The 26,103-nt window shown below is 38.9% G+C and overlaps 1 protein-coding gene across 3 annotated transcripts in view; it reads right to left on the reverse strand.

Annotated features, from left to right (window-relative positions):
* ANLN (anillin, actin binding protein) overlaps positions 1 to 12,763 on the reverse strand; it is a 55,165-nt gene extending 42,402 nt beyond the window's left edge. The window contains exons 1-3 of one of the 3 annotated variants that reach the window (XM_027102182.1): positions 12,516 to 12,763; positions 6,238 to 6,391; positions 3,919 to 4,233 (exon numbers count right to left, since the gene is read on the reverse strand). In XM_027102182.1, the coding sequence (XP_026957983.1) occupies positions 3,919 to 4,233; positions 6,238 to 6,391; positions 12,516 to 12,533 (487 nt within the window). In that variant the 5' untranslated portion in view covers positions 12,534 to 12,763. The remainder of the gene's footprint in view (positions 1 to 3,918; positions 4,234 to 6,237; positions 6,392 to 12,515) is intronic. The other 2 variants (XM_027102181.1, XM_027102180.1) reach the window with 2 other exon arrangements.
* Between the last annotated feature and the right edge of the window lie 13,340 nt (positions 12,764 to 26,103).

The following is a 26,103-nucleotide window of genomic DNA, read 5'->3' on the forward strand; positions in this document are numbered from 1 at the left end:
TTATGAATCTATAAGACACCATAGATTTAGGTTATATTTTTAGGATTAATTTATGATGTTATAACACTGCACAACTTAAGATTACATATACAACATATTTGTTTTAAAAATGTATTAGACCAGTGCTGTACAACAGAACCTTCTGCAATGATGGAGATGTTCTATATCCATGGTGTCTAATACAGTAACAACTAGCCACATATGGCTAGTGAGCATCTGAATTGTGGTAAGAGCAATAAGAAACTTCATTTCATTTTAATTAATTTAAGTTTAAAAGCTACATATTGCTAGCGGTTATGGTATTGGATAGCACAGGGTTAGACTAATATGTTTTTCTGCACAGTTACTTCATTGGGAGATAAATCTCAAATAAGCAATACTTAACTTACGAAGGCCTGTATGCATAGAGTATACAGGGCAGTCAAAGTTCACGGCACTATCTATTCCAAAAATTCAGCCAATGGAACAGATAGCCCTCCTGCTGTCCAAGGCTTATAATTCTGCCAGAATTCTCAATTCTACTCCTCCAAAACCTTCTCAGGGATCTCGCTCCAAATAACCCCTTCTTCCTTTCTACAAACTTTTTTTTCTACACATAAATATGCTCAAGTCTCTCTCATCTTAAAGCTAAACCCAAACATCCTCTCATCAATGTATACCCCCTTTTAGGTACTGTCCCTCTTTCCCTGCACTATATTCACTCACCACTCAACTCCCTTCAACCTGCCTTCTGCCTACACCACTGCCCTGAAGTTGCTTTTGCTATTTTCACCAGATGCCCACACACTTTGTGGGCCCTCTATTTCCACGTGACATCATCCTCTATTAGTTCTGTCTTTGCGGCCTGTCCTTCGTGGTCTCCTTCTAACTACCAGCTACCTCCATTTGACTATCCCACGGACACCGCAAATAATATATCTGAAGTTGAAACTGCCCCCAACACATTCCTCCTCATCACGCCTCTTCCTCCCTTCTCCCTTACCATCTACCACCCAGTCATTAAGTCCCACAGATTCTATCTCCTAAATCTCTCAAATGCAGCCTCCTCTCCACTTTCACAGGCCTTCATCATTATGCCTGAATTACAGCATTGGCCTTCTAACTGGTGTTCCTGCTTGGAATCTCTGCCCTCGTCAATCCCTCCTCAATTCTGATGCCCAGAGTGACCTTTCTAAAACATTTGCCTACTTAAACTCTCTCAGTTCCTCTCCATCACCTCCTGCTTAAATTCCAAATGCTCTGGACCCGGCTGCTTTCTTCAAATTCATCTCTTGCTTTTCTACCACATGAACTATATACCAGAATACCTACTCTTTATACACACAGTATGCTCACGGTACCTCTGTGCTTTTCATCCGTTCTGTTGTTTTTGCCTAGAATATCTCCACTGTCTGAAGCCAGCTGCCCCTCAAAGTCCAGGTTAATTATCTCTGCCTCCTCCAGAAAAGATTTCCTGACCACCACCCTCCCTACAATACCTTTTTGCATACCTTCATCGTTTTCTTTAGAATAAGCACTGTCCTCTAAGTAGACGACAGTTTTACTGTTATGTTTTAGGAATGGGCTTAATAGCTCTAGCTCCTCTAACTATTCTTTGTCAGAAAGAAAGGCTTCAGATAAATTATATTTTGGAATAATCCCTCAAACCTTTAATTGGCTATACCCACAGTCCTGTATAGTACTCACTAAATCATTCATCACACTTTATTCATAAGTTTCAATGCTTAAAATTAGACAGGCTATGATGCCTTAATGAGATTTATTTTCAAGGTCGAGGTGGACATTTGTTAACATTTGCTTTCAACATATTCAAAATCACTGCTGCAAAGCTTCCTTCTCTAGAATGCTTAGGGCCTTGGTTGTATTCTTGATCATGCACTAAATCACAACCCTCTTTTTTTTAAAAGGAAAATCTCCAGTCCTCTGCCCATAGATATTCCCTACAAAACAGAAATGGAACGTTCTTCTATTCAGGCACATTTACTGGTTAGCCTCCTCAGACGTTATAAAGAAGCATGGTTAACCCCACCCACCACTAAAATAAATAGTTATAATTTACAACGTGAACTATCAGCACGCTGTAAACACGCCCCAAAACATCAGGCAGGTCATAAAAGTTGAGCCCTAGAGTCAGACAACTGGGGTTTGCATTTTAGCTGCTGCTGACTGTAGGCAGGCGCCTTAGTCTCTCTGAACCCAGTCTTCTCTTCTACAACATGAAGAAAAAGTAGTATGTATGTCATAAGATTGTTGTAAGAATTAAATGCTATATTACAGAATTTTTTTTTTTTTTTTTTTGTGGTACGCGGGCCTCTCACTGTTGTGGCCTCTCCAGAAAAGATTTCCTGCGGAGCACAGGCTCCGGACGCGCAGGCTCGGCGGCCATGGCTCACAGACCCAGCCGCTCCACGGCATGTGGGATCTTCTCGGACCGGGGCACGAACCTGCGTCCCCTGCATCGGCAGGCGGACTCTCAACCACTGCGCCACCAGGGAAGCCCTACATTAGAATTTTAAAATATTTAGAACGCCTAGCATTTCACACAGTAAGTGTTTGCTCTTGAGATTATCATCACTGCCAGAAGGGATCATCTTAAATGTTTTTCTATCCAATACTTATCAAAATTTCAGTTAAAAGAATTGATATTTATGGAAGACTGCCTGAAATATATGTAGCCCATCCATTTCCTCAGAACACTTGGTCTTAATTCTGGCTATGTGTCAGAATTACCTACAGAGCTTTAAAAAAAGAGAAAGGAAGGAAGGAAGAAAGGGAGGGAGGGGGGAGGGAGGGAGGGAGGAAGGAAGAAAGGAAGGAAGGAAGGAAAGAAGGAAGGAAGGAATAAAAAGCACACCCCAGGGCTCCACCGCACTCCTGAGATTCCAGTCCAGTGGTCTGAATGATTCTGATCCATAGGAGCTGGGCTGAAAGCCAAAGCTTGGCTTCCTCGGGTAAGGCCCAGTCGTCACCGAGCTGTCTACCTGCACTGTGCTGGCTCACTTTAGAACTGCATTTACTGAAATGAGCCTGGAGCCAGCTATCTGCCTACCTTGAGAAACCTTACACCTTCACTAGCTCCCACAGTTATCTTTAGGACCCAGGGAAGAAAGTTCTCTTAGGTCTTAGTGCCAACCACGGCTCTGTTGTTTTGTTTTTTAATAAACATTAGTCATGTAATTGATAGCATTTCACCTCTCTGCACTTGCTGCTAGCAAGTTCTGAACCATCTCTAGCAAGTGAGGAGGACCTTAAGGCCTGTATTTAATAAACTAACTTTACCCTTCACTTTGTTTTTCCTTCTCTTCACCTTGATTTCTTCATTTTTCCCATTTTTAATATAGGTATTTTTGTAAGTCATCGCAAGGCTTTTTATGTAACAAGGTAGGAGATAAGCTCTCCATCAGATTATGGACCCATGAAAGGCAAAGATCAGGTCACTTTATCTGTCTCTGGCATCTTAGCATGAAAACATGCTTTGCAGGTGCTCGAGAAATGTTTTCTGAAGTTTTCTTTCTCCCCTATTGAACAGCATTGCATACCTTAGTCACTCAAGGTTATTTAATTAGTGAATCCATGAAATAGGATTTCTTGAATACACAGCTGAAGGGCAGCAATGCTGATAATGCCAAGAGTATAGTTTATTCTCTCCTGTTTTTATTGCAAATATAAGATGTTTCCGTTACAAGATCAGGGTTTTGTGAACCAGTCTAAGAACCTCATCATCATCTACTTCGATGAGAACACAACCAACTGATAAATATATATTGCTATACAAACCATTTGCGAGCAATGGATACTCAGGATATAGATCAAAAGCATTGACCTTTCATGTGTTAACTGATACATAAAATTTTCAACATACCAAGCTGAATCGTACTGACACAGATTTAAGGACCACACCATTCACATAGTTTATACCTGTCACATCATCATTATCCCAGTGCCGCCGCTGCTCAGCCAGCTTTTGCATTCGTGTTTTGACTGAGGAGGCTGCAGTTCCTTCCAATCTTGAGTTTAGCCCTCTCCTAACTCCCAGCAGCGATGCCGGGGTGGCCACGCAATCACTGACACCAGCTGGCGCTTGTGGCTGCGCCTGAGGAGACATAGGACTTGGAGAACAAGGTTTTGCAGAAGCTGACTCAACCGGTTTTTCATTTTCCAAGTTAGAAACTTCTACTTCAGTGTTGTCAGAACAGCGTTTTTTTGATGGTGATGGTTTTGTGCAAGATTTCTCTAGATTAAAAATGACAAAAAAATTAAAATTCTGTAATTCCTCACAGCATGAAAAACTTACAGTAGGTACAAATTAATAAAACACCGTCTCTCTGTTCCTTTAAATGATTTTACTCACAACAAGAAATACGTAAAATTCTACTTTCTTTCGGTAACTTAGAAATATGATATAAGAGATTTCCCTTTAAACAAACATATAATTTATGGTTTAAAAAAACCTTAATGAAAAAAATCTTCAAATAACATCCTCAAGAGATATGCATAATATTCTATGTGGTCTTAAGACACTAGGAAATAAAAAGTGCACACACACAGAATAAGCAAATATTCTAAGGGATTTTAAAGATCATACAGCCCAATCACCACATTTTTAAATAAGAAAAATCAGGCCCAGAGAAATCAAGTTACCTGCTTAAAGTGACATAGCTGAGCTAAGAGTAGACACAAGCTTTCTGCTTTTAAAAACAATCTTTCATGAACAATAGTAAACAAGGGTAGAAGGGCACCTGGCTTGAGGTTTAGGAGGCAGAGAACCAAAACCTTACTGAATTATCTGGTCAATACCAAACAAATTCACTGGCACAAGCGTTTAACAACATTTTACATTTTAAACTTCCACGAACACCTATAAATAAATTTAAAAGTCCTAAAAGAAAAAGGAGCTATTCAAACACAAGGCATATAATTTTTACCCAAGAATGAGTTTTAATATATCTCCTCGAAAACTAATACTTTAAAAGGTAGGAATGTAAATTCCATAAGAGGTCAGTTTCATTGGCTGTCTAACCAAGTGTTCTTGTTCTGGTAGTAACCGAAGTATGATTAGTGGGAAGTCATGATTGCCCTCATAAACATCAATCTAATTAAATGTACATCATGAAACTTTCCAGTCTTCTGCAATCATTTAAGGGTATATTTTCAACAAACTTATCTAATCATTTTTTGGACGTATTCCTATTTAACATGCTTCACTATCTGAAAGTAAATAATTCTTTGAGTTTACATTGCTTATAACAGTAAATCTTTCCATTTAAGCATCAAAACACAGTTCCAACCACTGGTTTTCAAGTACATAGTACTCAATATTTGATTGCATAAACCCATGCCACGATGAAGAGATCCTGGACTGGAGCCAGGCCTCTATTTCCTATGTAATATATACGGTATTCCCTCCCTTCAAAATGTATTAACACACAAAAATAAACTCTCCGTCTATGGTTAGCTCACAAAATAATGGGAGCCAGCACTATGCCCTCATCTCTTTTGTAATATTGGTTTTGTCCTCTGTAATACTCTTTTTCTATATGTATTTTAAATTTATACTAAGGGAAATGATCATCTCCAGATTATTCCAAATGCTAGGAAAAGATTAAGCCAGCTGACTGATGTAGGCTGAGGATGCCAGGATTTAGGAAAGAATCAGACAAGCTTCCAGGTGCGTGTGGATTTGCTGGGGGTAGGGAGGGGGGGGTTGCTTAATTTTTTTTCTGTTTAATTTCACCAGTTCTGTAGATTAACAACCTGTACTTTGTGCCCAGCCTGAGAGAGATGGTTCAGCAGACAGAGGATGAAAAGGCTCATCAAATTACAAGCATCTGCAGGCAGGTCTGCCTTTTGTTGCCCTGCTCACGCCACAGGTACATCTGAACCCGGTGGTCAGCTGCACTGGCACCTGTTGGGGTAGATAAACTCTATACTACGGCAGTATAAGTGCCCCAGTGCTCCTTTATTATTCTTCCCTGAGAGGTTTTAAGGATAATTTTGGAATGAGGAAAATAAAGTTCAACCAGTTAATCTGAAATATTTGTTAAGAAATTCTGCTCTGGCCTGATAGGTTCTAGGCCTAATATAATAGGCCTGGAATACAACACGCTGATCTTTCTCCCAGAGGCTATTCCATCTGTCTCCTAAAGACCTTGGTTCTTCTGCATGAACAATAAAACGCTTGGCGCTTATCTCCTTTTAAAAAATACCAAGTTTACTTTTCCCCACAAAGCCTTTTACCTTCACCACCAGACAGGGGCTGCTGGTTACTTGCTTCTGAAAGTGGCTCCCTGACTCGCTTGGCGTGAGTCGCAGATCTTGCTGCTGGGGTGGGCCGCTCAGCCATTTTCCTCTGAAGATTCTCGCGTCTGGCACGGGTTCGTTCAAGCAGTTTCTACGTATATCAGAGCGTTAAAACACAAGTCTCGTCAAAGGTTCAGAAAACTTCAGGTATCTTCTAAAATCACTAATTGCCACCATGTACGATAACAGTTAAATACATTTCAAAAGTGAAATCCTAAGTAATTAAGTCAAGATTCACCAAATGAACACCCCCATGTCAAAGTTTAATTACGGACGTAATATGAACATTAAAGGGGGAATAAAATGTGTTAAGTTAGTTGTATGAGATTTTAAATGGCCACAAACTTTTTTCTGCTTCCATCAAAAGCTATTTGAATTGGGATGGCCTTATGATTCACTTTGACCATTAAAACGCAGCAGAAGTGATACTGTGTATGTGACTTCCAGTCCCACGCCTCAAGAGGTCTTGTAGTTTCTGCTCTCACTCTCTTGGAACACTGCCTCCACAAGAAGAAGCCCAGGTTAAGCCTCTAGACACATGGCCCAGCTGACAGCCAGCATCAACCACCAGACCTGAGAGGAAGGCTATTTTAGACCATCCAGTCCTGGGTAATCTGTATATCACTGCAGACTCCTATACAACTGCAGGGGACACCAGAAGTCCAGCCCAGCTGAGCCCAAATGCTAAGCCACTGAATCATGGAAAATAATGTGTTGGTTGTTTTAACCACTATGGTAGGCAGAATAATGGTCCCCCAAAGTTGTTCATTGTCCTAATCCCATGAACCTGTGAATATGTTACCTTACATGACAAAAGAGACTTTGCTGACGTGATTAAATTAATGACCTTGAGATGGAGAGATTATCCTGGATTTTCTGGGTGGGCCTCAAAAGGGCAATTGTCCTTATGAGGGAAGAGCGGCCCAGAAGCTCAGAGTCAGGGAAGATGTGACAAGGGAAGCAGAGGTCAGAGTGATGGACATTTTTCGGCCACAGGCCAAAAAATGCAGGCGGCCTCTATCAGCTGGAAAAGGCGAGGAAACAGATTCTCCCTAGAGCGTCCAAAAGGAACACAGTCCTGCTAACACTTTGATTTGAACCCAGCAAAACCTATCAGACTTCTGACCTACAGAAGATAATTAATATGTGTGATGTTAAGCCAGTAAATTTGTAATAATTTGTTGTAGCAGCAAAACTAATACAACCACTAAGATTTGGGGTGATGGCAAGAGATAACTGGCATAATAGTCCTTTGAAGACATAAGACACTTTCTAAGAGAAAAATAAATAAGCCTAAATAATCTTATGTTTTATTTAATTAAATATCAATATATAATAGTTTTAAGGTGAAATCTTAGCCATTCCATAGAATCGTGAATACTACTCTTTTCTAACCCCAATGTATGCTCCTAATTCGAATCAGTGTAGTATAGCAAACACAAGACCCTGTAAAACAATTCACTCTCTTTCAAATGAACACAACCAAAGGAGGCATGCAGATTACTGGCTGGAGTTTACAGACTGCCCTGCAAACACAGATATAGCAGTTAGTGCAGACTAAGGAATTAAACTCCATCTGACCTTTTTAGTTGCTTAATTAAAACAGAATAATAATTTTTTTAATCCTTCTGAGTATGCAAAAGAAGCATGAGCTAAATTTGGAAGAAGGCACAACTCTCTACTTAGGAATGATTTCTCATTGAAAGAAGTAACACTAAACCTAAATGCTATGTCACTGAAAGAGTAATTTATGAGCCAAATGCCTTCCAAAACACAAGACCTTCACCCTTTAAATAAAAGTCTTCAACAAACTCAAAAGTGATAGTATTACACAAATTCATATATGTCTGATAATTTCCCCCACAATAAAATATATCACTCCCAAGATACAAAACTAGACTAACTATATTCATTCATGGACACGCCCACATTCCATTCTGGTCAGTTAGAATACTTATGAGTCCGTATATCTTTGGTTACTATGAGTAATGGGTCACAGAAGAATGTGGTTTTGCCATTCAAATATACACAAGTGTTCTTTTGCTACATTAGATTCAAAAATTTCAAGATTAAAACATATTAAAGTAGATAAGCAAAAAAGTTCCCTAATCTGTAAAATAAAACTAATAAGCACCAAAGATTATTAATGTAAAGAAATGATGTATCTAAAATACATAAACTCAACAGCTCAATAAATGTAAGTCACCCTTCCTTATAAAAGTGTAACAGGAATTTAAGGGATCTTTTATTTATAAGGTACATTCCTTCAAGTAACACACCTCCTTCTTCAAATAACAGAGGCATTAAAAAAATAATAAAACACTGCAATTACTAACATAATCAGGAAGGTATTCCACATGGATGAATCTAAGATAACTGAAGCATATAGTCCTAAAGCAATTTCTGCCCCATATCCCTCAAACTATTTCTGACAGAAATTTTTTCTAGGAGATACTACTGATTTTCTTGACTTCTTAAACAAAGTAGACTCAATAACAATTAACTTATTATTTTCAAAATGCTGTAGCAGCATTCTTTCCCAGGTCATCACAGAGATTTCGCTTAGTTCTGGAAAATTAGACAAACTCTCTCCAAAACAGTGATAGCATGTATATCTATTTATATCACAAGAAAAGATGCTTTATGTATTTTAATTGTAGCTTTTTCTCTTTTAAGGTTCCTACATAGAAAGCTCTGACTTGGCACACCTAGCTCTGGGTTTCTCTGTGCTAGTCTTGGAGTGGGATGACCATCACTAGTGAGCAGGTCTTCACACCAAGAGGCTAATACTGACATCATGAGTAGTAAGTTGATGGTTTTAAATCCACCTAACAAAAATTACAACAATCACTAATGCTTATACAGGACTTAATATAAAGTACTTTCAGTGTCTGCACACACTAACTCATTTCATCTTCAAAATATGATTTGGTAAAATTCTGTTTTTACTACTGTTTTACAGATGAAGAAACTCAGGCAGGGGTTAAATAACAAGACATAGGTCACATAGTTAAGAAGTGTCAAGGCAGGGACTTCCCTGGTGGCGCAGTGGTCAAGAATTCATCTGCCAATGCAGGGGACATGGGTTCGAGCCCTGGTCCAGGAAGATCTCATATGCCGCAGAGCAACTAAGCCCACGAACCACAACTACTGAGCCCGTGAGCCACAACTACTAAGCTCATGTGCCTAGAGCCTGTGCTCCGCAACAAGAGAAGCCACCACTGGCTGCAACTAGAGAAAGCCAGCGCACAGCAAGAAAAGACCCAATGTGGACAAAAATTTAAAAAAAAAACAAAAAACAGTGGCAAGCCAAGATTCAGAACCAGGCTCTGGAGTCTGGACTCTTAACTACTTTGCTATAAACTATCTTTTGACTAAATCCAATTGCTCTTTTAAAGAACTAATCATCAGCAAAACTAACCAAATTCATACAATCAACAGAACTTTTTTAACACTATCTGCTGATCATAATAGTAAACGTGTGCCTTAACTGTTTGTTCATCCATAAATCAAGATGGATTCTTTATCTCCAGTTGGTCCATGAAGAACATTAGGAAGACATGGTCCTGTGGACCCTGTCTAGATGCTGATTCAAACAAACTGCAAAAACATGGGACACTTAAGGAAACCTGAACACTTACAATGTTTGATGATATTAAGGAACTGCTGTTGATTTTTTAGGTGTGATAGTAGCATTATGATTTTTTTTTAAGTCTTTAGTGTTCAGTGATAAATACTTAAGTGCTTACATATAAAATTATATGATCTCTAGAATTTGCTTCCAAATAATTCAGAGGGAGGGATTAGAAGGGGATACAGTAAAACAATACGGCCATGTGTTGCTGGGTGGTGGATGCATTATATTTGAAATTTTCTACAATAGAGAAAACAATATTGCTAAAATGTCCTAACAGTTACTGTTGTATATAATTATTTGCCTGTAAAATGATTTGCACTGAATGGCTCTCTTCCATATCAATTTGGCAGAACATTATTGGATGTGCTTGATGTTAGGGAAACATCTCTCTGAATAGGAAACAACAGTCCTACTTCAAGAAGCTTACATTCTAACAGAAAACATGTTCAACGGGTAAATAAATGCAAGTGAGAAGGGTACTGTGAAAGGTGATCTCCCCTCTGAAGATGGGGAATCAAACTGTGAGCTGCAGGTTGAAACAGAGTTTGCCAGGCAGAAGAGGCAGGGAGAGGAAGAGTGTGCCAGACAGCACTAGTGACAGCAGGGAGGAGAGAACCACTGCACAACAGCCTTGTCTGAGGAAACAAGAGTTTAGGATAGTTGTAGCCTTTCTCAACTAGAGTTACCAAGAGAATTAATCCCTAACGCCCTGGCATTAATGTAATTAATTAACATCTCTCCTATGCCTGTAGGGTGGTCTGGTTAAGAATCACCCTTGGGAAAACTGAGGAAACAGTTCTCTCAAATAATTTTCCCTGTTCTATGGTTCTGATAAGGAACTCTGGGTGAGAAAGTCAGTTTAACTGACTTCCAATTTTTTTTTCAGACAAGGAACTGTACCAGTTAGTTTCACTGTGCAAAAATGTTATGAATGCTATAATTAAGCACCTAATCTTTGGAACCAATTCAAATTGTTCACTCATTACCAATTAAGGAAAAGATGTCAAAGCTGTTTATTCCAACTGCAACCGATCTAATTTTTCATAACATAAACCATACATATTTATGAGCACACTCTAAAATGAAGTTTCTTTTAAAGAAAAGTTTCTTTCAACTGAGATTTGTACTAGCTTCAGAATAATATTTTTAAGTAAAACAAAGTACAATTTTCAGCCAACCTTCAAAATGCTTTGTCCTGTCAGTTACCTAGGAGAATGAAAATATTCAGAACACATAGGGCTAATATTTTAAGGAATCCTATTCTAAGTTGGAACATGATGTATCCTTTTTAACTTCAATGTAAGTGAAAAATATGTAGTGCACGACCAGCTCTATTCTTTAAAGCTAATACAAAAATGTGTTCAGGATTTTTCTGTTAGAATATTTAAGGTTAACGAATTGATGTGTTTTCTCCCAGAGATGATTGAGAATTTGTAAACAAAAATAAACACTGTTGTGTTTGAACACAAGCAAACTCTAATTGTTGAAACTTTTAACATCTTAGGATTGTAAGTACATCTCAAAAAAAAAAAGTATTACCACTCTCCATTCAATTTTTCAATCTAGTGCAGAGACATTTTTAGGCTCACTTTGCAGCAACTGTTATTTTTTGAGTTGAAACTTGCACAACAACCTAAAAAATGAGGAACTGTCCTGGAAGAAAAGGAGTGGAAATTCCTGAGTGTGTCAAAGTACCTTGTCAACAAGAAGCCAAAGCTAGACAAATAATCGACACAATAACAATGTAATTAATCCATATTTAATTTCCAAAGAACAAAAGATGAGTGAAGTATTGCTGTAATGGTATGCTCCATAAACACACCCAAAAAGGTTTATTTCTTTACTATTTTTTTTTAAATCGTCGGCTATTAATTTTGGTTTGTACGTATTCGGCTAACACTGTTTCCTTTCAATTTGTATCAATCTCAGGTATGAATCTTCTTTGCTAGTTAGCTGAGCAATAGAATCTGAAGGAACTATTGACTTTATAAGAACGGATGCAATGGTTTCAGGCGCCGGCTTATTTTAACGTTTTGCTGTCATTTCGTTCACAGCATCCTTAAATGCACGGCTCCTCTGCGGGCCACAGGAACCCTGCAAATCACATTCCATTCCATTTCCGGGCGGCGGCTGCACACACAGCACTGAGTCACTCGGACACCCGACTCCACCTTGCAAGTTAACCCGGCTTTTACTTCCAGCGGGATCTTTTGGTCAGGCCCCCACCTCACCCTCGCAAGGGACAGGGATCCACTCCAGAGGGGCATATAATAACCGGGGCTGACAGGAGGTTTTTTCACTACTGCTACTGAGAACAGACTCAAAGCTTCCCCACCCCACCCCGCCCCCAGAGCTTCATCTGCAGCAATAAGAACAAGAAAACCGCAGAACCGCAGCCGCAGAGCAGAGAGAACCGGCGGCCCCCTCCTGGTTTCCCCAGTCCGACACCCGCACGCACACTCTGCGCACGCGCGCGCACGCGCTCTCTGCCCGGTGGGTCCGGAGGGAGACAGAAGGTGGGAAGGGAGGGTGGGGGCCGAGAAGGGTCATGGCTGGCTCTGCCCGCAAGTTTTCTCACCTCGGTAAACGGGTCCATCGCCACGGGCTTCGCGTGTCGATTGCGAGACGACCGAAACGGTGGTTCAAATTCGGAAAAAGAAAAGAAGTGAGTGCCGGTTCAGTGTGTCACTTGGAGAAAACAAGAAGTCCGGGGCTGGGGAACTCTCCCAACCTACTCTCCTCTTCCCCACAGCCTCCAGTGTCACGCTCGGCCTTCAGCGGCGGTTCAAATTTGAATTTCAGCGCCGGGAGCTGCGCGCGTGCGCGCGGGGCGGGGCGGAGGGCAGGGCACGCCTCTCCCCGCACTGGCGCTGGATCACGTGGCCTTGACCGGGCTGGGAGGTTCCGAAGGGTAGCTTAGTCTTCTCAGTGATAGCCCACCCCTGGCGGCGGAGATGGGGAGGTAGGTGCTGCGCTCGGCCCTTCAACTGCCTCCCGGCTCGAAGCCCCACCCCAAACGCTCGCACACCCAAGCCTGTTTAAGCAGGTCCCTTCGCGCCTGTGCTTGGGCGTTTCCGCTTTCTTTCATTCCTAAATTTAGGATTAAGGGCCCTTCTGTTTGAAATCCCACTGGACCATAGACCTGACATAGCTTTCTGACCACCTGCCTAACCGCCCCTACTTCACTCCTAGGGGGACTCAGGCTTGGCCTTCTTGAGGGCCAAGAAGGACACTTGGGGCTAATGACCAGTTAGCCACCTTGGACACTGGCCTTTCTTATTGGGAAAATAAGGTTAACATTAACAGACTGTGTGTAAAGAGTTTATACATGAAACTCCTGTCGTCCTTTTAATTTTAATCCCATCAAACTGCATGCAGTGTTAGAGCTGAGAAGCTACCCACTTTAATCCTCCCTTTTACAGCTAAGAGAAGGGAGACCCTGAGACATTAAGTGACTGGCCCAGGAGAAATGAAAATCCCATTCTCAGCTCATAGCCTGCCTTCCATCGCTGAATCAAGCTGTATTTCATGATTATTCTCTGTAGATTACTGAGAATTGTAAAGTACGTTTTATAGTTACTGTATCAGATTCATTTCTTATTTAGTAAGTCTGTACTAGGGCTTGTTATAAAGACAACAAACAGGTTTGGACTTCTTCATCTGTAACAGAGTAGATTGCTGAGTGAATGCCCAACGGCTGAACAGGCCAAAACTATTTCTCCCAAGTAAGAAGTTTCGGTGTATTTAATAACGTTTCCATCTTAGCAGTCAGTAAACATTACAAAAAGTATTTCACTAATAATATCTCTAATTTGAATTTTGGTGCTATACGTTGTAATGGAAAGAATTCTGAGTGTGGGATAAGAAGAAATTCCTTGAGGTCTTGGCTCCACCAAGACCATGTGACCTTAGGCTTTAGGCAAATCATTTAACTCAGTATTTCTTAGACCTCTCTGGGGAGTCATAGACTCCTTTGAAAGTACAATTAAAGCTGAAAAATGCCCACTCAATCACAAAATGTTTAAGATATGATTCCATGAAGTTTGTGGTCACCAGATTAGCCTCTTTGGATGTTAGTTTACTCATCGGTAAAACAGAAATAATCAACTGCCCTGCCAGTCCTCAGAGTTGTTAGGAGGATCAGGTGAAAAATTAAAAGAGATCCAAAAGTATTCTGTAATAAGTAATAAGCCCCTATCCAAGTGTTTGCTGTATCGAATTATTAATATTTAACTCAAAATATGCTACTTATGAACCAAAGAGAAAAGCCACTTGAATTTTTTTCCAGTGCTGGACCAGAAAGTGGTGGGTGTATTGAGGCGGGTTCAGGAGGAAGTTTACGCGACATTGGAAAATGAGTCAATAGAAATTTATGAAGCCTTTAGCCTTCCGGCTTTGGCCTCTGTGAGCCTTAGATTCTTTATGACCAGATCCTAGTCAAGACTAAAAGAGATAAATACAGTAATTCACTCAATATAACTACCCAAAACATTTAGTTTATCTTTCTTCACAATCCCCCTGTCTTTACCCTGATGATGATAATAGCAAACCACCACACAATAGCTGGTTCGTTAAACACCTACCATGTGCCGGAAGCTGTGCTAGAGACTCAAGTGTACTCTCAGAATACTGCAACTGTCTGCTAACGGTTCTCCCTATTTCCCTTCTTACCCTCTGATAGTTCACGCTTCACTTTATAAGCTAGAATTACTTTTCTCCTCTTGAAAATTGTGTTATAAAATATTTCCACTTTACCAAAAATTAATGAATGGAACAGATAACTGTGTACCCACCACCTAGCTTAAAAAATATGTAATTTTATAATTGAAGTCTCCTGTGTATTCCTCCTTAATCCCATTCCCCAAGGGTAAAACTATCCTGATTTTCATGTTTATCGTTCCCATGAAATGTATGTACTTTTATTACATCTACATACATATCCATATCAATATATAGTGTTTTACATAAGTTTTATTTTTACTGTAAGTAAAACTTTCTGCAGTTGGTTTCTTTTCTGAATATTCTCTTTATGAGATTCATCCTCACTAACAGGTATAGCTGCATTTTATTCATTCTCACTGCTGTATTCTATTGTATTAATATACTTGTAATTTATGTATCCATTATCCTGTTAATGGACATTTAGCTCATTTCCAGTTTTTCATTCCAAAGACCCCATGATGCCATGAATATTTTTATGTCTCCTTATACATACATGCAAAACTTTCTGTAGAATAATATACCTAGGAAATAGAGGATCATTTCAATAAATATATTTCAATATTATTGCCAGATATTAAAAATAAATTGCTCTTCAAAACGATTGTAACAATTTGTATTCCAGTCAGCTTTAAATGAGCATGCCTGCTACTCTAGTGCCTCCCTAGTACTTGGATACTTTTTAGATTCTGTCATTCTTGTTTGTATGCATTTATCCTATTACTAATGGAAGTGAACATTATTTCATGTGTTTATTGGCCTTTAAGTTTTCCTTTTCTGTGAATTTCAAATTCACATCCTTTGCCCATTTTTCTATGTGGTTGCTTTTTCTCATTGATTTGTAGGCTTTTGTTGTTTGTTTACTATTTTCCGGGAAAATAACTCTTTTTGGTTTTTTGGCTGCAAATATCTTTTCCTAGTTTATGGTTTGTCTTTTCACTTTAGGATGTCTTGGGTGTACAGAAATGTTTCCTATTAATGTAATTAAATATATGTATATTTTCCAGTAGGGTTTGTGCTTTTTATGTCTCAAGAAATCCTTCCCTTTCCCTATCCTGAGGTTGTAAATGTATTCTCTCATATTTTCTTCTAAAAAGCATGTGTTTTTCATGGTTTTGTCTTTAAATTATCTGGATTGATCTTGTTTTTTGTTTGGATAACCAAATGTCTTAGCAGCAGTTATTTAATTGTCCATCCTTTCCCCACTGACCTTAATGCCACTTTTGTCATGTACCAACTTCTCCTGTATATGTAGGTCTATTTAGGAGCTCTTTATTCTGTTCTACTGTTCTACTGTTTATACTGTTCTTTATTGTGTTCTGCTGGTTTATTTGTCTATTCCTCACCCAATATCGAACTGTTTTCATTATGTGTTGATATCTGATAGGGCAAATTAAAAATTGACGTGGTTAATTTTGTCCCCTTATTCTTCCATATAAATTTTGGGGTCAGATTGTCAAGTGCCACAAAGGATAGAAAAATCCTCTTGAGATTTGTCATTGGAATCGTACTGAATTTATCAAATAATTTGGAGGAAAATGACATCTTTGTGATATCAAGCCTTTCCATTCCTGAACATGGATATATCTTCATTAATTTAAGCCTTCTTTAATATCGTCCAAAAATGTTTATAATGTACTTCCATAAGGATCTTTAAACTCTTTAATTTGTTCCTATGTATCTTTTTTGTTGTTATTGCTTTTATAAATGGTATCTTTTAAATTATATTTTAAAACTGTTGATATATAGGAACATGATTATTACAAACCTATTGAGCAATCTTATTAGTTTTAACAATTTATTCATAGAGTGGGAGCTTTTTAAAATGTAAATTTTATGGTGTCAATTTCTTGTTTTGAGCCAGTTTATGTCTTCTGTTGCAATTAGAATAATATCCAAATTCTTTATCGTACCTACAGGGCCCTACATGACCTGAACCTTGCTTGCCTCTCCTAGTATCCTAATATTCTCCAGATATCACAGTACTCTCTCTTCTTTTTCCCACTAGTCTCCAGCCTCATAGGACTTTTTTCTAGTCATAAAAATAGGCCAAATTTCTTCCTGCCTCAAGAACTTTCCATCCCCTGGATATTCGTAGATCTACCCATGGCTGGCTGCTCATTAATTGGGTCTAAGCTCAAATGTGCTATCTCCTCAAGAAGACTTGTTTGATCAGGTGGCCACACCCCTCCTCTCTCCCCACCAAGTCATGTTCTATCCCATTACTCTGTTCTATTTTCTTCATTGCATTTACCACTTAACATGGGATCATTTTAGATATGTGTTTAAGTTTATCATCTACTTCTTCTACTAGACTGTAAGCGATGGAATGGCAGGGACTTGTCTTGTTGGTAATCGTAACCTAGCAGCTTCAGGGCACACGAGTTCAGTAGATATTTGTTGAATGAATGAATGTAAGATAACTATTATTCCTTTTTTATAGATGAAGAAACTGAGGTGCAAAGAGGCTAAGTGATTGCTCTAAGTCCATCACCTATAATTTGAACCAGATCTGCCTGACTTCAAATCCTGTTTATGATCTTGACATTTCAGTTAATTTATTTATTTTGATCAACAAAGACACAATAATGATGTAAATGTGCTCTTGAGCTATATCTAAAGTGCTGAATACATAGCAACCATGTTTTTCTCTTAAACTTGTTTTTAAAACTATTTTAACTACTAAGTTAGGAAGGAAAATAAATATATTATATTTATTATTACCATTATTATTATTTGATTATTACCATTTAGTTATACAGTTTGACCTAACGATGATAGTATTCTGAAAGTCATCAAAAGTGTCTTCTCTAGTTATTCAAATAAAAACCACAATTTCTCAAGTTATTTAGGTAAAGACCACAGCTTATTATATTAATTTAAGAATAGAATCAAGGCTATGTACTCTAGAGCCCGCGAGCCACAGCTACTGAGCCTGTGAGCCACAACTACTGAAGCCCATTTGCCTAGAGCCCATGCTGTGCAACATGAGAAGCCACCGCAATGAGAAGCCCGCTCACTGCAATGAAGAGTAGCCCCGCTCACTGCAACTAGAGAAAGCCTGCGCAGCAACAAAGACCCAATGCAGCCACAAATAAATTATTTATTTTATTTATTTATTTATTAAAAAAAAGAATAGAATCAAGGCTCTGAAGAAGAGATAACTAGAGATTAAAGGTAGCCCTAGTAAATGAATATTTGCTCCTTCTAAGATCCTTTTCAACAAAGGAAATGGTAATCATGTTTTCACAGATAAAATTGATGGAAGGCTGAAAAACACAAAAAGTCAAAAACATTTACTTCAACAAGGACACTCCATATGTATGTGCAGTTACTTTTTCAAAGTATATTCACACACATTCTCATTTCATTCACAAAATAAAACAATGACCTAAATATTCTTATTTTTACAGGAATCAAAAAGGCCAAGATCTAACCATAAGGCAGTGGCAAGAAGGATTAAGGTCAAGTTCTCTACTTCAGGTTATCTGGCTGAAGGGCCACTTCTTTTACACATTCATTATAATGAAGAAATAAGAACTATCAAAAGATGTTATATACGTGTTACTAAAGGGCTATTTTATTTGTTACAATATCTCCTATTAATGGTCACTAGCATCACATTTTAAGGGTTTTAAACAGTTTTAGTGGTCTTTAGCATCAGATTTTTTTCTTTTCTAAGTTAATCAATGAAAATGTGAGTGAGGAAAAATAGATTGTGTGTGTGCTTTCTAACATATTGTATTGTTTCCAAAAACCCATGCAACTACAGTCATACTTCCTTTATTCAATAGAGTATTCTCAAAATGTATACAGCTCTAATCTCCTTTTTACTTTCTCAAGTGGTTAATATGGTATTAAGGAAATTCATATTTAAAGGACCATGATAAATCCTTTCATAAAGACGAAGAATTCTTTTATGTACTTATTGCACTATAATTTACATATGCTATCTTTACTTTTCCATACCAAGATTTCTCAAAGCTATATTCACAGAACCTATTTTAAAATTTTTCAGCAATCCCATATAAAAGAAAAGTAGCTCTTAAATATTAAAAAATAGCAGAAGTCAATGTTTCTTAAACATCAAAATCTCTTTATTGAACATCAAAAATAAATTCTTCTCCTTTTATTTTTTGGCCATGCGGCATGTGGGATCTTAGTTCCCCGACCAGGGGCCGGACCAGGGACCGAACCCGTGCCCCCTGCAGTGGAAAGGAAGAATCTTAACCACCGGACCGCCGGGGAAGTCCCAAAATCTTCCCCTTAAGTTTGAAACAAGAAGGTTCATTGTACTCCACTGACATCTGTCATGAACTTCTTTATCTTTCAAACACTTCAAAAACTTCTCTTCACATACTCTTTCCAGACCTTGGTTCTTCCCCTGGCGCATTAGCCCTTCTAAATGTTGGCGTTCATGACATCTGCTTTCACTCTCTGCCCTGCTTCTCACAGCCTGACACCATCCGCATTCGTCAGCACCATTCATGCCTGGCGGGTACTAAGCCCTCAAGAAATGTTTGCTGATGAATTCTCAGTGACCACACCCTCTTACGCTCTGACCTCACCATTCCACAAACCTTCCAACTCTACTGACCTCCTCCTCTCTTCTGCTTGTCCACCACATATATGGCCACACTTGGACGCTAAACACAACCAGGAAGTGCTCCATCTCCAAGATTTCAAATCCCCAAACTGGCTTCTGATTGTAATCTAAAATCCTTATCTTTTCTCTACTGCTGCTCTCGCCTACTTAACCTGCAAGTCCCCTCTAACCCTAACCTTCAGTTTATTCCCCTTTCCCAACTTTTGGTCAAATTTAAAATGTCACAGTTCATTTGTAGCCATGCCTATGTATTAGCCCTGACTTCCCACCCTGCCCTTTTCTATGAGGCCACATGCTAAGTAGTTCATCTATTCTTAAAAGGTGGCCAAGCAAGTTTAAAAAAAAAGGTAGGAGCTGGCAGGGATCACCTAATTCAGCCCCCTAAAATAGCAGATGAGGAACCAAGAAGATTGTGGCTAGTCAGAGATTTCCAGAACCTGTCATTGGCCCTTCCCAGGTCTCTTCCCCAAACACTGCCCAATTTTGATCTTTTCCTGGGCTGGCAATAAGCAGTATAATGCTCATGGTGCTAGGCAGCTGCACCAAGATGCAGCTCCCAGTCAGCCTTGTGATCGGGGGCTAAACAACCAAAACCCATACAACCATTCTGTTTTTCATTTCCAGTACAGTACTCAATAAATTACATGAGATATTCATCATTTTATAATAAAATAGGCTTTGTGTTCATTTTGCCCAACTGTAGCCTAATGTAATTGTTCTGAGTATGTTTAAGCTAGGCTAGGCTAAGCTATAATGTTTGGTAGGTTAGGTGCATTTAAATGCGTTTTTGACTTAGGATGGGTTTATCGGGACATAACCCAATCATAAGTTGAAGAAGATCTCTGTGTGTGTGTGTGTGTGTGTGTGTGTATGTGTATAACTTTGTTGGCTTCTTTTCCTCTGCCCCACAACTAAGTAACTAAGAACTTTAAATTCTCCCCTGGGTGCTCTTGTCTACCTACACACACACCCCCAGATGATCTCATCAGTTCCATTGACTTAAAATACCATCTGTATAGGGCTTCCCTGGTGGCGCAGTGGTTGAGAGTCCGCCTGCCGATGCAGGGGACACGGGTTCGTGCCCCAGTCTGGGAAGATCCCATATGCCGCGGAGCGGCTGGGCCCGTGAGCCATGGCCACTGAGCCTGCGCGTCCGGAGCTGTGCTCCGCAACGGGAGAGGCCACAACGGTGAGAGGCCCGTGTACCGCAAAAAAATAAAAAAAATACCATCTGTGTACTGATGGTTCCCAAATTTATTTCTTTGGCGTGATCTCTTCCTTGAACTCAGAACACCAATATCCAACCACCTATGTGAAATCTTGACTTGGACTTTTAACTGGTGTATTAAACTTAACAAATCCAAAATGGAATTTCCCCACTAAACCTATTCTTTCCCCAATCTTCTCCATTTCCATAAATGGCACCACTGTCTACCCAGTTGCTCAGGCCGAAAACCTAGGGGTCATATTCAGTTCTTTCTTCTTTTCCTCCTACTCTATCCACATACCCAACCTACCATCATCTCTGCCTCCAAATATATCTTTTACTTCTCTCCCTCTCTGCAGCTTCCATTCCACTTTAAGCCATCATCACCCTCACTGGACCTACTGCAAGAGTCTCCTGTCTGGTTTCCCTGCTTCCACTCTCATCCTCTTATCCATCGTTCTCAGAGCAGTCAATGTGATCTTTAAAAAAAAAAAAAAGCCATATTATGTCACTGCCCTGTTTTAGTGGCTTCTGATTGTACTTGGAAAAAAGTCCAAATTCCTTTCCTTAGCCCCTGCTACCTCTGAAATCTTTTCACTTTCCCCCAGCTCACTGGACTCCAACCGTGCTGACCTTCACATAGCCCCAGGATCAGGACAAGATCATTCCCATCCCAGGGCTTTTTCCTTTGCAATTCCCTCTACTTTGAATGCTTGTCTCCCCCGCCCAACCCCGCCCCAAATTTCTCATGGCTGACTCTTTCTTATCCTTCAAGTCTCAAAAGTCACTTCCTCAAAGAGGCTTTTCCTGACCCCTCCGTACCCCAAGTCACCATGTCTAGTATACTTCTCTGATTTACTATACTTCATAGCACCTATTTGTATCTATTACATCATTTGTTTACTTGACTGTTACTTGTTTCTCCCACTATAAGTTCCAAGAGAACTGGGACTCTATCTGATTTACTCACCACAGCATCCCTGATGTATGCGCACAAGGACTGCCCGATATATGTATATCATATTTACATATGTGTGTATGCACTACCAGTAGTAACATCAATACTTAATAAACATCTGTGGAAGGAGTAAATTAATGCACATCTTGATTTCTTCAAAATGTAATTAAGATAGGCAATATTTTTGATGTCTGATTAATAAAAAATATCCTTCCTCCCTCAGTCATTTACAATAAAACATCCTATCAAAAAAATATCACAGGGTTTCCCAGGATTTTTGTGCTGTCCTGACTATTTTCAATGAGGTGAAAGGCAGAGGCAGTTTCACAAAACATTCTTTTATTTGGCTTCCACTTCATGTTTTTCATTCTCCTGAAAAAGACATACTGAAAACATTCCATTCTCTCAATACAGACATCCCAAAAGCATTCAAACTGCACTGAAAAAAATTTCTTAAAGCTACAGAAACCAACTTTCCCTGGCTCTTTTTTTCTTTCAGAGTCAAGGAACATTGTTTACAGCTGCCCTGAGGCTTCCTTTAATGCTTGTTAGAATCTGGGATGTTGCAACCAGTTTCTCTGTTCTTTTATAATGGCAAGCTGCAGATTAATTTTCCTCGATTCATAAATTTCCAATGACATAGAATGTTGTAAATTGTTTCCAAGAGAACAGGGAGGAAAGTGAAAAGTATTTTCTAGAAGACTCTCCTTCCCTTATGCTTTTAAACTCTCATCTGAAATGTAAAAGTAAACAAATTATTTTAATGTTCTATTTTTTTTTTTTAGTTACTGAAATAACTTCTCCTTAAGGAATTAAACTTTTTCTCAGTTTCAAGCATAATATATACTTGATCTGCTCTCAACAAAATGAACTTTTTCTATAGAAAGTGAAATATTATAGTTATTTGTCTCTCCACCAGCACTAACAATGCTTATTAGCAACCTTCTCCAGTCTTCACCATTCCTCTTTCTTGGCCTTTACTACCCAGCTTAATGATCAAATGTGTTCTAAGCCTTTAAAAAGGAAGATGGTGATCTTTTTTCTTAAAAAAAAAAAAAAAATCCCATCCTCTCTTACTACAGAGATGTTTTGACTGACTTCTTTTGTCCTGAAACTCCATTGACTGTGAGTAACTTGCCATGTATCAATAGTTTGTACATGGAATATACACATTAACATATGAGTTAATTAAACAAAAGTTACTGAAAACAATAAGAAAAATATAAGTTCTTTATCCATAACATAAAAATCACACCACAGATAAAAAAAACCAATATTTCTCTGAAAATATCTATTTTCCTATCATTATTGTATCTAAAATTTAATGGAAATCATCATTAAGGAGAATCAGAAATTGAAATGATCCACAATACAGTGCTGGTAGTGAAGATAAAAATACCATTAAAAAAGTGAAGTATAATGCTGCGGTAGGATAACTACAATAGCATTCTTGGCTATTTTTGGAAAACTTAAGTTTAGTAAAACTTTAAAAAGGGGGGACGTGTATCCTTAGAGATAAACAAATTATTAAAAGCAGTTTTAATACTTCTTAACTTTATTTTGCAATCAGTGCTTTGAAAATGGAGTTTATGTAGAAACAGGTATAAAGGAAAGTTTCTCAAAAAGATGGAATTGTTCATTGTTCTGGCAGATATGTAAAAACAATGCTGACTCAAAAGCAGCCAAGTGGACAGCTGCAGATGCCTTACCCAATGGAAATACTAAACAGGCGTAGCACGAATCAATAATTAACAAAGTAGATGCACAAAGCTTGATGAGGATGAATAATTGCATAGGCCGGAGTGGTAAAAGAAGCTTATAACAGTACTAGTTTTGTAAGAAATTAGATAAACTCCTTGTTTTCATGAATTTGTTAGCAAGAGTACTTCAGTGCCTAACAGTACACAAAGAATATCTTTTTTAAATTCTTTGAATTAATTGATATTCCCCTTTATATAGTATTTATCACTGAAGATGTTTATAAATCGAAATGATCCACAAGAAAATACTGGTAGGGTGAACATAAAAATAATTTTTAAAGTAAGCAATGAAATAATATTCTAGATGGGCTAACTACAGGAGCATCAAATTGTTTATTTTTAGAATTCTTAAGTTTAATGAAATGTTGAAGAGGGAGGTATACCTTTAGTGTACATCATTTTCTAACTTGTGTTATGTGTGTGTGTGTGTGTGTGTGTGTGTGTGTGTGTGTGTGTGTATATATATATATCCCTCCATGCTTGTCAGTAAGCGTCTTGAGGATAGTTATTGTGTCTTTTATGTACTCTAAAAGCACTAAGCCCTGTCTCTTGTATATATATAAATAGCTCTGAAATTAATAAAATAATACATCTTGGTTTCTTCAAAATATAATGAAAATGGACAATCTGATTACCCATGCTTTAGTAAAAACATCCAGAGTAAATTCTTTAGATGCTGAACATATAACCTGGAAACATCTTTTAGGAGTCTTTATTTTTTTGAGAATTACAGTTCTTAAACTGTAGTGACTTGAAAAATTAGAAATTTGCAGAGGTAACAGAGGTATTTATAGCAAACTTGGAAAGCAGTTTTCAGAGTTTAAGGTATATAAGGAAGTTAAGGAAGGTATGTAAGGAAGTTAGGTGTATAAGTTTCATTTACATGCTTTTTCCTTAGGACATATGTTGCAAGAACAACTGCTCTTCTGAATGCAAAGGATTCATTGCTTATTACTATATCAAGTGTTTAACCTGAAGATGTGTTCCTTATCTACCTGCCCATTCTATGTCATTTCTACTTTTCTTTGAATTATCATTGAAAATGCATGCTTTCTATTATCTACTTATTCCTTAACTTACAAATATTGAGTACATACTGTGTGCTAGACACTATTCTAGTTGCTCTAAGTATAGCAGTGAACAGTCAAAAATCACTGCACTTGTGGAAATTTTATTCTAGAGATGGAGACAGACAATAATCAAGATAAATCAGTAAGATTTCCTGTAGCACATGATGTGGGAAGCTGCCTCCGCCAGAGACTTAGCATTAGGAGTGAGGGGGTAAAGGAGTTTGGGGGTATGCAGAAAGAGAAAACGTGCGCACACACATCCTAGGAGCAGGAACATCTTCCCTAGCTTCGTGGGATTCTCCTCCCACCAGAGCAATGTGTAAAAGGAAATCTTGGGGCTTTGGTCTATCGAAATTGCTCATCTGGGTGATTCTTGAGCACCACCATCCAGAAGTGCTGGCGTCCAATGCATTTTCCTTTGCTTTGCAAAGAAGAGTCGTGAACTTCAAAACCCTCAGAGATGGATTATAAATCCTGCTTTGCAGGAAAGGAAAACCCTCCATCCTTGGCCACCGGCCACCCCTCTCCAGAGACCCTGCTATCGCCCAGGCACTCCGAGCCAGAAGGGGACACTTTGGGAATGACCGTGCTCCACGGAGGGACAGAGCCAGCCCCCAGCTTCTCTACACAGAGCCTCGTCCACTAAAGCTCCAAAAATCAAAAACTGTAATTGCCAGAAGAATCATTAAAAACAAAACAAAACAAAAAAATAGTCCAGCCACTAACCTCATATGCAAATGAAATAAGCACTCTGGATCCTGCATTGTGAGCTCCTCTCCATACCCTGATCACCTTTGAAGCCCATATTTTTTTTCATTGAACTTGCATCTCTTTAAGACACAAGATTAAAACAAAATACATGCTTTATTGGATTTTAAATGATCTTCCTTTTATTTATCCTTCATCTTTCTTATGTGGATATGCAAGCGAGAAGACCCGACTGGATATTCCCAACATGTTCACTCAATCTGTCTGTATAGAGGTTTGGCTTCTACAGAGCAAGCCGTGTGACTGATAGGGTCTTGGTGCTCCAGCTGGGTGTGAGGCCTGTGCCTCTGAGGTGGGAGAGCCGAGTTCAGGACACTGGTCCACCACAGACCTCCCGGCTACACGTAATATCAAAAGGTGAAACCTCTCCCAGAGATCTCCATTTCAATGCTAAGACCCAGCTCCACTCAATGACCAGCAAGCTGCAGTGCTGGACACCTTATGGCAAACAACTACCAAGACAGGAACACAACCCAGCCCATTAGCAGAGAGGCTGCCTAAAATCATAATAAGGTCACAGACACCCCCAAACACACCACCAGATGCAGTCCTGCCCACCAGAAAGACAAGATCTGGCCTCATCCACCAGAACACATACACCAGTCCCCTCCACCAGGAAGCCTACACAACCTACTGAACCAACTTTAGCCACTGGGGGCAGAAACTAAAAACAACAGGAACTACGAACCTGCAGCCTGCAAAAAGGAGAGGCCAAACACAGTAAGTTAAGCAAAATGAGAAGACAGAGAAACACACAGCAGATGAAGGAGCAAGGTAAAAACCCACCAGACCAAACAAATGAAGAGGAAATAGGCAGTGTACCTGAAAAAGAATTCAGAATAATGATAGTAAAGATGATCCAAAATCTTGGAAATAGAATGGAGAAAATACAAGAAACGTTTAACAAGGACCTAGAAGAGCTAAGGAGCAAACAAACAAGGATCATGAGAGATTACTACAAGCAACTACATGCCAATAAAATGGACAGCCTGGAAGAAATAGACAAATTCTTAGAAAAGCACAACCTTCCGAGACTGAACCAGGAGGAAATAGAAAATATAAACAGACCAATCACAAG

The sequence above is a fragment of the Aethalodelphis obliquidens genome, unplaced genomic scaffold (genome assembly GCF_003676395.1).
Source record: "Aethalodelphis obliquidens isolate GAN/ISIS:26980383/991018 unplaced genomic scaffold, ASM367639v1 scaffold5, whole genome shotgun sequence".
Classification (NCBI taxonomy): domain Eukaryota; kingdom Metazoa; phylum Chordata; class Mammalia; order Artiodactyla; family Delphinidae; genus Aethalodelphis; species Aethalodelphis obliquidens.